Source organism: Myotis myotis, unplaced genomic scaffold, assembly GCF_014108235.1.
Source record: "Myotis myotis isolate mMyoMyo1 unplaced genomic scaffold, mMyoMyo1.p scaffold_m19_p_10, whole genome shotgun sequence".
NCBI lineage: Eukaryota > Metazoa > Chordata > Mammalia > Chiroptera > Vespertilionidae > Myotis > Myotis myotis.
The window spans coordinates 69,572,560-69,586,494 of NW_023416314.1; the positions used below are offsets into that span (position 1 = coordinate 69,572,560).

The 13,935-nt window shown below is 39.3% G+C and overlaps 1 protein-coding gene across 8 annotated transcripts in view; it reads right to left on the reverse strand.

Moving 5' to 3' along the window:
- The window catches only part of TTC17 (tetratricopeptide repeat domain 17), a 96,118-nt gene that overhangs the window by 64,715 nt on the left and 17,468 nt on the right, over window positions 1-13,935 (reverse strand). For 6 of the 8 annotated variants that reach the window (XM_036326139.1, XM_036326136.1, XM_036326138.1 and 3 more), the window contains exon 2: window positions 1,483-1,572. The exons of 1 other annotated variant lie outside the window; for it this stretch is intronic. In XM_036326139.1, coding sequence (XP_036182032.1) covers window positions 1,483-1,572 — 90 coding nt within the window. Of the gene's footprint in view, window positions 1-1,482; window positions 1,573-9,630; window positions 9,673-13,935 lie in introns of those variants that run through there. One more of the 8 variants, XM_036326137.1, reaches the window with a different exon arrangement.

The following is a 13,935-nucleotide window of genomic DNA, read 5'->3' on the forward strand; positions in this document are numbered from 1 at the left end:
CACTTTATATTTTATCAGCTATTGCTGTGTATATGAAGCAAAAGGAGTGTATTAAGTATAAACTCAATACACTACCTTAACCAATAATTAGTGGACTCAACATTTCTCATTTGTATTTTCACTGATGTGGTGAATGGCATTCCCCCCTGTATATACTCTAATTTAAGGCTTTTTCTCTTTATATTATGTCATAATTGGAGGCCAGGTGCACAAAAATTTGCACTCTCAGGGGGGTCCCTTAGCCTGGCCTGCGCCTCTCGCAGTCTGGGACCCCTTGGGGGATGTCCACCTGCCAGCTTAGGCCTGCTCCTCGGGGGATTGGGCCTAAGCCGCAGTCGAACATCCTTAGCGCTGCCAAGAATGCAGGAGAGTCTACTGCCACCGCTGCGCTCACAGCAGTCAGCCTGGCTTGTGGCTGAGCGGAGCTCCCCCTGTCGGAGAGCACTAACCACCAGAGGGCAGCTCCTGCGTTGTGCGTCTGCCCCCCTGGTGGTCAGTGCGCATCACAGCAGCCGATTGTTCCCAGTCATTCCGCAGTTAGGGTCAATTTGCATATTACCCTTTTATTATATAGGATAACCCCTAAAAAATGGGATAGCATTAAACATATACAATGTGCCTATGCATCTGAAAATAAAAAGTATTTTCTGTACCATTGCATCTTTTGAACACTGTTTTTTAAAGACAGATCAAGCTTCCAAGCATGAAGCCTGATAAATATACCTATTGGCAAGCTCAAAGAAGGCCTAGATGGCAGTCTTGCAAACTCCAAAATCTAAAGTAACCACAAGGATGGTTTGAAATTAAACTTGAACTAAAAGCAGTTATGGTGGGTAGTCAACTCCTAGGCTGATATCTTCCCTGACAAGGTCAATCTTTACCTTAACTGAGCTTATTGTGCTTTTGCATCTACGATAACATATTGAAATGTCAGGGTAAAGAGTTTAAGATGCATCAAAAAAAAAAAAAAAAAAAAAAAAAAAAAAGAAATGTCAGGGTAACTTGTAACTTCCCTTTTTTCCGGACCCTCAGGGCACAGCCAAATGTTCTGGGTGCCAGGACAGATACCACAAATTCCTTCATTGTTATTATCATGTTAATTGTTGACTGTTAACTATCCTGTACTCACCTAAGTAAAAAGAATTATGTGTCTATCATTTTACTCTTTATCCAATCCCAGAGGTTCCCCCCTTTTGCTTTCTCCTGCCTCTCTAATCTATCAACAATGGATTTCCCATAATCTACCTACATCTCCTCTTTTCATTAAAATGTATAAAAATAGGTTAAAAAAACCACGCCATTCTCTGGAGCACTATCTCAATCCTTTGAGATTCTGCTTCCCAGCACTTGTTGACAGTTTGGCTCAAAAAAAACCTCACAAAAAAATTCTTTACAGGTTTGAATGTTTCTACGTTCACAATACAATAACTCCTGTGAAATGCAACAAGTTTCAGCTGCATATCGCATGCCCACTTGCCTCACCTCCAATTCTTTGAGGTAGTTAACTGTTGTTTCTTGTCTCATTAATATGACTAAGTCATGGGGATGCTTCAAGTTCATTGGTGAATCCACCTGCAAAAAGCAAGCAATAAATAAATAAAGCTCAGACATTGTTAACATAATAAAGTTTCCTTTAATATGTTCTAAATTATTGTTCAATCCCCATTATAACCAGTGTTAGGTACTCAATAAAACTCAAGGGGTATTTAAAAAGTGATCATATATAAATTTCAGCAAGGAGAATGACAGGTTCAAAAGCTGTCCTTGAACTTCTACTTGAAAGAGCAAGCTTTTGAAGTGAATATTCTGACTTGACTGGTTATATGAGAAATATTCAACATGAGAAGTATTTGGCAATGAATGATAAATTCCTTAAAAGATATTTCACACCTGTAATAACAAAAAGGGATTGTCTTGTCTTGATTATCACATTCCATATCTGAACAGATTTGGAAGCAATAAAAGAAAAGTACTAAAAGGACCAGATTTTTTTCCTCTTTTTTTTTTTATGTTTTCTTTATTCTTTTTTTTCTCTCACGAAAAATGATTTTAAATATAATGTTACATGCAGTAAACACCAATTATTCAAGAAAAAGGATCTTAAATATAATATTACATGTAATAAACATTAATATTTCAAGAAAAAAGGATTTTAAGTATAATAATATTACCAAAACTATACTAGTATAGTATGATATCACAAAAGATGTAGGAAATATTAAAAATCTACAAATAACAGGATTACTTCTATTATATTCTAAAATATTATTTTTCTCCCTCTGGCTCTATTTTTTTTTTCTTTCTTTATTAAGGTATTACATGTGTCCATATCCCCCATTGCCCCTCCCACTCCCCCACCCCACCGGCTCATGCCCTCATCCCCGTGGTGTCTGTGTCCGTTTGTTAGGCTTATGTGCATGCATACAAGTCCTTTGGTTGATATTTCCCCCTTACCCCCACCCTCCCCTACCTTCCCTCTGAGGTTTGAGCATCTGATCGATGCTTCTCTGGCTCTGGCTCTATTTTTGTTCATCAGTTTACATTGTTCATTATATTCCACAAATGAGTGACATCATGTGATATTTATCTTTCTCTGACTGGCTTATTTCACTTAGCATGATGCTCTCCAGGTCCACCCATGCTGTGGCAAATGGTAAGAGTTGCTTTTTTTTTTTTTGTTTTGTTTTGTTACTACAGCGTAGTAGTCCATTGTGTAGATGTACCACAGTTTTCTAATCCATTCATCTGCTGATGGGCACTTCAGCTGTTTCCAAATCTTAGCTATGGTAAATTGTGCTGCTATGAACATAGGGGTGCATATATCCTTTCTGATTGGTGTTTCTGATTTCTTTGGATATATTCCTAGAAGTGGGATTATTGGGTCAAATGGGAGTTCCATTTTTAATTTCTTGAGGAAACACTATACTGTTTTCCACAGTGGCTGCACCAGTCTTCATTCCTGCACCAGTAGTGTAAGAGGAGGTTCCTTTTTCTCCACATCCTCACAGCACTTGTCGTTTGTTGATCTGTTTATGATAGCCATTCTGACAGGTGTGAGATGGTAACTCATTGTTGTTTGATTTGCATCTCTAGGATGATTAGTGACTTTGAGCATATTTCATATGTCTCTTGGCCTTCTGTATGCCCTCTTTCAAAAAGTGTCTATTTAGGTCCTTTGCCCATTTTTTTTTTTTTATTGGATTGTTAATCTTCCTTTTATTAAGTTGTATGAGTAGGACCAAGTTTTGAAAATGATTTATAGAAGCCAAAAATGAAACTTATAAATAACCTTGAGATTTAGTATTTATAACTTATGTTCTCTAGATCATAAACAAGCAACTATATCATTGAAGATGTAGAAAAATGAACTCGCATATGTTGATAGCAGGCTTATAAATTTATTCTTATTTGAAGGCTTATTTGACAACATAATCAAAATGTTCTAAGTACATACCCTTTGGGCTGGAAATATAAACTCTGGAAAACTATCCTATAGTCATTCTTAAACAAGTAGGCAGACACATATACAAGGATGCTCGCTGTAAGTCCTTAGCAGGAAAAAACAACAACCTAATCGATCAGTAAGGAAATAGGGAAATCCATTATCCAAGGGAATGGGGTATAGGAAGCTAGACCTACTGTCCTGCAAAAATGTTCACAATGTATAGTTAACTAAAAACAATAAAGAATAAGTATACTCTGATTTTTTAAAGAAATTATGTGTATATTTTTATAGATACAGATGTATACATGTCTGTGTATGCACAAACTAAATCGGCTTATAGTGGTGTCTTTTGGGAAGTGGGATAAAAAGGAGAGATGTATTCATGCTTTTATTTTACATACACATATTTATTTTTAAATTGTTGGGAATGTACACATAACACTTTTAAAATAAGGAAAAATAATTCACATACATTTATATACATCTTTTGAATTTCAGAAAAATCTAAGACACTGACTGTCCTTGGTACCTAAGGGATAAAATGAAGTTCATGCTATCTCGTATTGTTGGATTGCCAAATTATACACCAGCCATTCAGGAAGTTCCATTCTGAGAAGAAACTATCTTTTTATAACCTCTAAGAAACTGACATCTGCTCAACTAATTGATTTGGAGCTAACTTTTTACCTGTAGAAGATAGCCTTGCTTAAACCTTGGTAAATATCACAGCCCATTAAAATTTTAAAAAGAGGGGATAAGAACAACATAAAATAAGGCTGGCTTTAATTATATACACAAAACAACTGGACAATGTTGAGTGACTGCAATAAAACTTGCCTGCCTTTGCTCATTCTACCATCTTGGAGAGGCCAGAAGAAAAAGAAATGCTAGTCCCAAGTAACTTCCACTCATACTTTCATTGCAATGATCTGAACTACATAATTACTATTATCTAGTTACAAAATTATCACCTCTCCTGGTCTTGCTTTTAAGATAAAATCCCTTCACTGCTATGTGGCCTTCCCACTATATTGGAATTTACATTAAAACTTTTCTGAATTTAAAAGGCACTAAAAATATAATAGCAAGGCCTATACATGGCCACCTGAGCTGTAAATCTATATCAAATAATCACGCCTACCAAAGGCCTACAAGCAAAATGTTGTTTATCTCAATTAAGAGGTGGAAAACTTTGCTTCTCTTTTCAATAGTAGTTGAACAAATTCCCAAGAGGCACATATGAAAGCTACTATAATAAAATGAATTTGGACCAATTTAAAATTCAAAGCCCATCAATCTTCTTTATAATATGATATATTATTTGTGATATGTTATAGCATACCAAAATTTTTATAGGAGAAAATGTAAAAGCTACAGCCAGTGGCTATGAGTACAAAAGAGCTGTACATAAGAAAGCCAAAGAAAGTCTGCTTACTTTGCAACTTTATCTATTTCTCAAGAGGTGGCTATTTAGTATGTGACTTTATATAAAGTATTTTTCAGTGAGGATTTTTTAGGAAAAAAAAATGGAGTGAGAGTGAAAGTAGGAATATGACATTCCTATTCCAAAATACCTAACCAGTCTGATTACCTGGTATTTGGAGAATTGTAAGAGGAATAAAAGAATGAGATAAATGAAGGTGTACATTAGAGAACTAAATGCAGGGGTGGGGAATGTCTGGCCCTTCCAACGCATCAGGGGTGAGTTAATTGTTTGACCAAAATACAGTAGGCTAATTTTTAGCTGATAATTTTGTATGGCCGGAGAATGATGTTATAAATACCCAAATGGCCTTGGCAGAAAAAAGTTTCCCCACCCCCGATTTTAAGTATAATCTTAGTTTTAGATTAAAAAGGTACTATATAACCAGGGCTTTATATATTTGAATAGCATGGGTTTGGCCAACATTCAAATATAAGGAAATACTTTTCATTTCCTTGAAGCTTTTAGTTCAACAAGATACAGCAGCTACAGGAGGTATAAAGTGATCTGCAGAAGGAAGGGAGTCCACTGACAGCTGTGTTTCTCTTTTTACATGGCAGCAAATGGCATGGACCTTCGCCAGATAAGGGTTAGCAGTAAATGATTTATAGCCTGACATATATTTTTATTGAGGTATCTTCAAGTTCTTAAATTGTAAGACATGATAATTATCCTTGGCAAATGTCAATCAGCTCAAATTTCTCTCCTTTCAAACACCCCTCCTTCTTAGAAGATTACAAAAACCACACCATCCACTCAACCAGGCCCACTATGAGTCAATATTCAGAACCTATGTCCTCTTATTTTATACAAATAGTGAAAAGGAATGGTAATATCCTTTAAATCCAGCTGACATTTCATATATCATATTTCGAGAATGGTAGTTTCTAGTTGGTGGACTCTGGATGATTATGAACCCAGTGAAATGCTATCTCTCTGACTCCACTTGTTTAAGCCTGTGTTGTTCTCATGGCCTTATGGCTCCTGCTTTAGACAAGCTAATATTTAGAGGAATTCTGGGTGGGGCTTGAATTTTTACAAAAATAGCCCCTCCCATTTTCCCTTCCTTTGACATAAAAAGAAGCCTGGATCTTGTACTTCTTAAAATGGATCTGAGGAACTACCAGGGCCCCCATCTTCTTGGTTGGTGCCTTCTTGGTCAATAAACCTTTCCTTACTCCAAACTCTGATGTTTTTCGTTTTGGCATTCTGAAGCTTCCAGCAAAGGGACTTTGGAGGGTAACAATCATTCTTTTCTTGTGTTTTCTGACTTTTTCTACAGGGAACACATATTACTTAAATATATAAAGTAGTTCCTTTTTTTTTTTTTTTTTTAAAAAAGTGCTATCTATGGGTCATCTTGTTAAAAGGAATCTTTAGAGAACTATGTAACATGTATTTATTAAAAACTTATTTTTATTTATGAAAGTATACAGATATTCCCTCCCCACCCCACTGACTCCTTCCAGGCCTTCCCTGCACAACTGTCTGTCCATGAGCTATGCACATCTATAATAATAAAAGCATAATATGCTAATTAGAGTGGATGTCCTTCTGGACAAAGCCGGGGCTGCAAGGGAAGCCCGGGTCCCGGGGGCCAGAGGGAAGCCAGTGCTGGCAGCCGGGGGAAGTAAGGCCTACTGTTGCACAAATTTCGTGCATCGGGCCTCTAGTATGCATATAAGTTCATTGGTTAATGACAAGTGTAAGCTCAGGTCTGAGGAACAATTTTGTAGCTTTTCCTTGTATATTTATAGAGAAAAAGTTTCTCTCACAAATGTGGGGGCCAGGCAAAACACTTCAAAAAGCAACATCTATTGTATTTTCTTATTCCTTATCTCCCTTCCCTCAGATTTTTATCCTGATCTTAAATCTAGGTCATTGCCATTTTCAACTAATCATCCAAGGAGCCCTCACCTTTGTGACTCCCATCATACTAATATAATAAAAGCCTAATATGCAAATTGTCCCCTCAACAGGAGTTCGACTGGAAGTTCGACCAGGGGGCGGGTCTGGCCAGCCAACTGTGGGAAGGGAGGTCCTGGTTGGCAGTTTCTAGGGACCCTACCTGTGAACGAATTTTGTGCACTGGGCCTCTAGTACTAATATAGTGGCAAGGTGAGTTTTAGAGGCAAGGTATGAGGGAGGCAGAAGAGTCTGCCCACTTTGCATGCACCTTCTTCCAGGTCTAGAGAAGTGCAAGTTCACAAAATAACAGTCACCCTCAGCTCTTGAGAGGGAAGTACACAGGCTCCTGCCTATAATTGTCAAAACTTTAATATTAATATGAACAGGTCTTTCACTAGAAACATTTACTTGTATAAGATCAATAAAACACTATTATTATGAACTGTGTGGGTTTCGGAAATATTTTTTTAAAGATGGCATTTTTGCTTCTAGAGTACTTGGCCAGTATTTTAATGAGAAATTAAAAGTCAGTCTCAATTTTATAAGCTATCAAGTTATCAAAACTAAACATAAACTTTAAATAAACAAAAATATTGAATCCTGACCATCTCATGAATTTTTATGGCCTTATATCCCTAGTTTTAAAAGTCTTACCCTCAATTAGATGTTACCTTTTTTTTTTGCATAGTTCCTGGAAGATACAGTTGTACGTGCTTAAAGTCACATGAAATAATCTAGGTATTTGAAGTATATTATCTATATATATAAAAGCCTAAGTGTCCGTTATGACGGGTCAACCGAACAACCGGTCGACCGGTTGCTATGGCGTGCACTGACCACCACGGGGCAGATGCTCAACACAGGAGCTGCCCCCTGGTGGTCAGTGCGCTCCCACAGCCACCTCCCGTGGCTGGCCAGCCTCCTGTGGTCCATCCCCCCGGCCATCCCCGATTGGCCCTGATTGCGACTGGGCAAGATGGCCCGGATCGGCCCTGATCGCCGGCCAGGCTGAGGGACCCCACCCATACACAAATTCATGCACTGGGCCTCTAGTATAGCTATAATCTGGATTTGGTATGTAGTGTTGCAGCCAATTTTGTGAGAATATTCATGTCAAATAAACACCATTTTCCTAACTGATAGTCAAGTTAATTTTTCAATTTAAACATGAACAACTTCTAATAAAAGTACCTTTAGCCTACATTTTCTGATTTATGTAAGCAAGAACTATACAAAAAAAACAATGAATAAAGTAGACAATTTACAATTTTCAAGGAAAGAGAATGAAACACTGAATCAAGACAGAAGAGTCATGGATATTTATCATTCCAATAGTTATGATATTCTTGTAAATATCTACAGAAACAATGTAGCTAAACAGTTAGAATTGTTTTATATGTAACTCAGAAGTGATTCTCATTCCAGCAGCAACTATTTATGAAACACAGAATAATGGTCTAATAAATGTCCATATCCCAATCCCCCGAAGCTCTGAATATGTTAGGTTACATGGCAAAAGGAAATTAAGGTAACTGATAGAGTTAAGGTGGATATTCAGATTACCTTAATTAAGACAGAGAGTATAACCTGGATCATCCAAGTGAGCCCAATTGCTGGGAGCCGGTCCATCCTTGCTGTTTCAAGGGACCTGGCATATATGGCATACTGTTCTTAATATGTTTGCTCACCTTCTTGGCACTATGTGTTTTAACCAAGGTCTCTGAGAAAGGTTGTTTCCCCAGGTAGGGATTTTCCCCTGAAGTTAGGGAGGGAATAAAACCTCTTAACTAAGTGCCAGGCGGGTAATTAATCACTTTAACTACGAACAATCATGCTTAAGCTACATAATCTTTACTCCCTGGAATGGAGATAAGAAACGCCCTAACCTTTGTAATAGAGATTGATAGGATTGAATCAACTGGTATAAATACAGATGTAACAAGACAGAAAGAAGACAGAACCTACACACAGAACTTAGAAGACAGAACCTACACAGAACTAGAGACAGAAGAACTTCGCTGGAGAGAACATGGCAAAAGATCCTGGACTGAACCTGACTACAGAAATTGGCAAAAGAACCTGATTAGAACCTGGTGACTGAACCTGGCTGGAGAACCTAGCGAGGGAACATGGCTACAGAACCTGGCTGGAGAACCTGGAGAACCTAGCAAGAGAACATGGACACAGAACTTGGCTGGAGATCCAAAGCAGAACCTCTCTGGAGATCCAGACCAGAACTTGGCTGGAGATCCTGGCTAGGCTGCTGATCAACTGAACACTGACTCCGTGTCATTCCTTCTTCGCCGACTCCGTCCACACCTTTGGGGACCCCTGGACCCGCTGGGGTTGGACCCCGGCACCCAATGTAATCACAGGGTCCTTAAAAGTAGAATAGTTCTGTCAACTATAATTTTAAAAATGAAAAAATATTTAAAAATAAATAAAAGTAGTCAGCTCTATAACAATAACAAAATGGAACAGGGAAGTCAAAGAGAGAGATGTGATTAAGGGGAAATGGTCAGAGGTGCAATGTTGCTGGCTTTGAAGATGTAATACAAAGGGACCGAGAGAGTGCCCTCTAGTTACTACATGGGATGCTGTCTGATTTATGAATCACATAATAAAACCAACTAGATCTTCACATTCACTCAGTTGAATTTTGTTAACAGATTTCGTGACAGCTTCAGAAGCAAGTGAACTGATGGTACTCTGGGGCAATGAGAACACAGGTGCAGCTCCCACAAACACCATTTTGAGTTCACTGTCTTTCAGTATCCCCGGGATGCTGGCTTACCCATTTCCCCCTCAATAAAATGGGCATAGCTGGTGGTATATTCAAGGAAGTGGCCCAATACGCTCCGAAAGAAGGCTGTACTAGATTTGCTACCAGTGGTCATCTCAAATGCTTCCCCAACACCTCTGGCAAAAAGAGAATAAGGAGAATTGAGAAATCAAAACTATGCTTGGGCCCAGGATATGCCTGCTATCTCTTTTCATGTTTCCTTAACCTAATTCCTAGCTGAATTGGGCAAAGAAACCCACAACATTGATGATGTAGTTTACTATCTGGCCCCTTGATCCCAGTAATTTTTAAAACTGTGTTATAAACTTTCACTAAAACGTTTAACTAAAAAAAATTGCATGAACATCCACAAGTAGACTAAAAGGTAGAAAAGATCCAGGTTCACACACATAGTATACATACAAAAGAAAAAATTATCTTAGTATCATTTTTGCTTATCAAGTATATTGAACTATAAATAAACTTCAGCCACAACAGTAAGAAAAAAAGGAAAAAACATAATAAGCACCTTGGAGCAAATTCTGCCAGGGCAAATATTTAGACACTGCTTATTCTTGGTTCAGTATAAAGAGGCTGCCCTAGCTGGTTTGGCTCAGTGGATAGAGCATCGGCTTACAGACTAAAGGGTTCTGGTTTCAATTCTGGTCAAGGACATGTACCTCGGTTGCAGTCTCAATCCCCAGCCCTGGTTGGGGCATGTGAGGGAGGCAACCAATCGACGTGTCTCTCTCACATCAACGTTCATCTCTCTCCTCTCTACCTCACCCTTCCACTCTCTCTAAAAATCAATGGAAAAATATCTTCAGGTGAGCATTAACAAACAAACAAACAACAAAAAAGAGGCTGACTTTGCCTTTGAAATAAAGATAAACAATATCAATTGCTTGAGCACTTGAAATACTAATTTCCTATGAAACCCCTCTCTCTCCCTTCATTGGGAACTTGCTAACAATTCTCAAATAATCAATCTCCTGAATAGAATTCCCATTTTCCCAGAAGTATCCCACAAGTGAATGTAATTCTTCTTTGTGTCAATGCCACTGGCTTTTACAATTTAACCAACTTCTGTACACTTTTATTAAAAAAGTAATGATTAATGTTGGCAAAATCATTGCACCATCTTTGTTCCTGTTATTATTTGTTATTTTTGTTTGTTTAGGTTTGGTGATGTTTAAAATAATATCAGAATACACCAATAGAAAGTAATAGAGGGGAGATTCAGGAAGATGGCGGCGGTATAGGCAGACGCGTCCCAGGTCGTGTCCCTGAGCAAATGGAGTGAGCAGCTGAAACTAGTAACATCCACCCCGAATTGGCAAAATTCCTCAGCTGGCGAGACAGTTTACAGCCGGGAAGAGCAGAACTCCCCTGGAAAGGTAAAAAAACCAGGGATTTGGGCAGGAAAGTTTGCCAGACCTCTGAGCCCAGAGAGTCGGAGGGAGACCGCGTGGCAGACAGCCGCGTCCCTTGGGACAGGCACAGCCCCTGACGGGGGAAAGGAGAACCGCGGGATTCCTGGCGCTGCCGGGGGAATTGAGAGCTGGGTTCTGTGATCACAGAGGACTGAGCCTAAAGGGAGCAGCCTGAAGAGCTGATCAGACCATGCAGTCCCGGTAAGAGAAGAAGCTTACAGAAACCAAGCCTTCCCCGTTTCCGCGGCCGGCGTTTGTTTGTTTGTTTTCACTGAACCCTGTTCATGGGACATTTCGGATACAGACACTCACCTGTGCTGAAGAGAGGGAGAGTGTGCGGAGGAGTGGAATCTGGGGAGAGACTGAGGAGAGAAGGGGGGCCAGGAGAGGTGGCAGCGAATTGAGTGCTGAGACACCCCTGAGCCCACGTCTGAGGCAGCCATTCTCTCCGGAGAGTGAGACTCCTCCCCCCAGCCCCCAGGCAAGGAGCACAGCCACACCCAGATCCCACCCTGTAGGAGATCAAGGATTAAAATAACCTGATCAGTCCCTGGGAGTTAACAGGGTCTGGCCTATAGAGGGATTTTCAATCCCAGCAACAACACAGCACTGGTAACTCTTACGCAGCCAGCTCTGGGCAGTGAACTTCCACTGGACAGAGAGGCCCTGTAGCCTCAGAGGCCAACCCCAGAACACTGCCACCCAGAGGCTGACCCACAAACTGACTCTTTGCTAAACACAAAATAAGGCAGTCTGGGAAACAAATGCGGCTTGCTTTAAAATAAGGACTGTGGTTTACAACACAGAGGAACAGTGTATCGCAGGGAAACTCAACACTCTCCTGAATACCGGGCAGGTCTAAGGCGAGCCACACTGAAGAATAGAAGAACCGAAGGACCTTCACTACTGCAATATTTTTTTTTTTTCTTTTTTCACCTTTTAACTAAGAAACCAATTTTCTTTCTTTTTTTTTTTTCTTTTTTTTTTCTTTTCCTCTTCTTCTTTTTTTTTTTCTTCTTTTTTCCATCACCTGATTTTACCCTTTTAATTACTACCTTCTTATTTTTAACCAGTATTATTACTGCTACCATTTTACCATTTTTTTTAAAGTGCCATTTTATTTTCTCTTTATTTTATTTTGGGATTAGTGTTCTCCATTCTATTTTCATCGTTATATTATTGGTTGTTTCTAGTTTGCATTTATCTCCAGGGAGCTGTTGCTGGAATTTGTTGGGATTAATGGCTGTTCTATAGGAGCATTCTCCTCATATAAAAAGTCTCTTCCCCTCTTCCACTTCATTCTCTCTTTTCGCTCTTTTTTTTTCTTTTCCTTTCTTTTCTCGCTTTTACTTTCCCCCCTCCTTTTTCCCACTTTCATTTTTGCACTCCTTTTTTTGGTCCCTAATTTTCTTTTCTTTTTTCTCTTTTCTCTTTTTCTCTTCCTTCTTCCTTATCCCCTAATTCTCTTAATTCAGGTGGTCACCTTTATTTGGGGTTATTAATATCGTGAATATATTTGTGTATAGTGCCTGGTACGTGGTGCCTTGTTGTGTTGTATTTTGTGCCTTTAAATCAACACAGCAGATCCAAGCAACAGCAACCTCCTGAGCACCACACCCTCTGCTGAGGAACAGCAGCTGTACGTGAAACCTCGCCCCACCAGCCAGAAGAGCCACCACAGCTGTGAACAGCACCCACCAGAGGAGTTGCTGCCAACTGAAGAGCAGCTGCTACCGCAACTGCCCGAAGAGGAACCGCAGACCAAGGAGTCACTGCCACCAAGGGAGCAGCCACTGAACGACTCAACGTCTAGATATGTCAGTGAGATCAAACATGGGTAGACAAAGAAACCCCCAAAGGAAAGAGAAGGAGGACTCTCCAGAAAAGCAGCTAAGTAATACAGAGGCATGCAACATGACAGAAAAAGAATTCAGAATAAGGGTCCTAGGGTGCATAAACCGGATGGAGGAAAAAATCGACAACCTCAGCAAGAAGCAAGAAGAAACAGATGAAAAAATCGATAACATATGGAAGAAGCTAGAAGAAACAGATGAAAAAATTGATAACATATGGAAGAAGCTAGAAGAAACAGATGAAAAAATCAACAACTTAAGTAAGACCCAAGAAGATATGAAGAGTGATATAGCTGCAATGAAAAACTCCATTGAAAGTATCAACAGTAGACTAGGAGAAGCGGAGGACCGAATTAGTGATTTAGAAGACAAGGAAGCAAAACACACCCAAAATGTACTGCAATTGGAGAAAAAAATGAAAAGACAGGAGGAGAGCCTAAGGGAGCTTTGGGACAACATGAAACGAAACAACATACGAATAATAGGGGTACCAGAACAACAGAAGGATGAACAAGGATTAGAAAACCTATTAGAAGAAATAATATCAGAAAACTTCCCTGAGGTGGGGAAGAAAAAAGTCACACAAGCCCAGAGAGTCCCAAACAAGGTGAACCCAAAAAGACCCACACCAAGACACATCATAATTACCATGGCAAATGTTCAGGACAAAGAGAGAATCTTACAGGCTGCAAGAGAGAGACGGAAAGTTACATACAAGGGATCTCCCATTAGATTGTCAAATGATTTCTCAACAGAAACACATCAGGCCAGAAAAGAATGGACGGAAATTTACAAAGTGATGCAAAGCAAAGGACTGAATCCAAGAATACTCTATCCAGCAAGGCTATCATTCAAACTTGAAGGGGAAATAAGAAGCTTCACAGACAAAAAAAGGCTAAGGGAGTTTATCACCACCAAGCCAGCAATGCAAGGAATGCTAAAGGGACTGGTATAAAAATAAGAAATAAAAAGCTCAGAAAGAAAACAGCCACACAAAAACAGAAATGCCTACAAACAACTACCTTTCAATA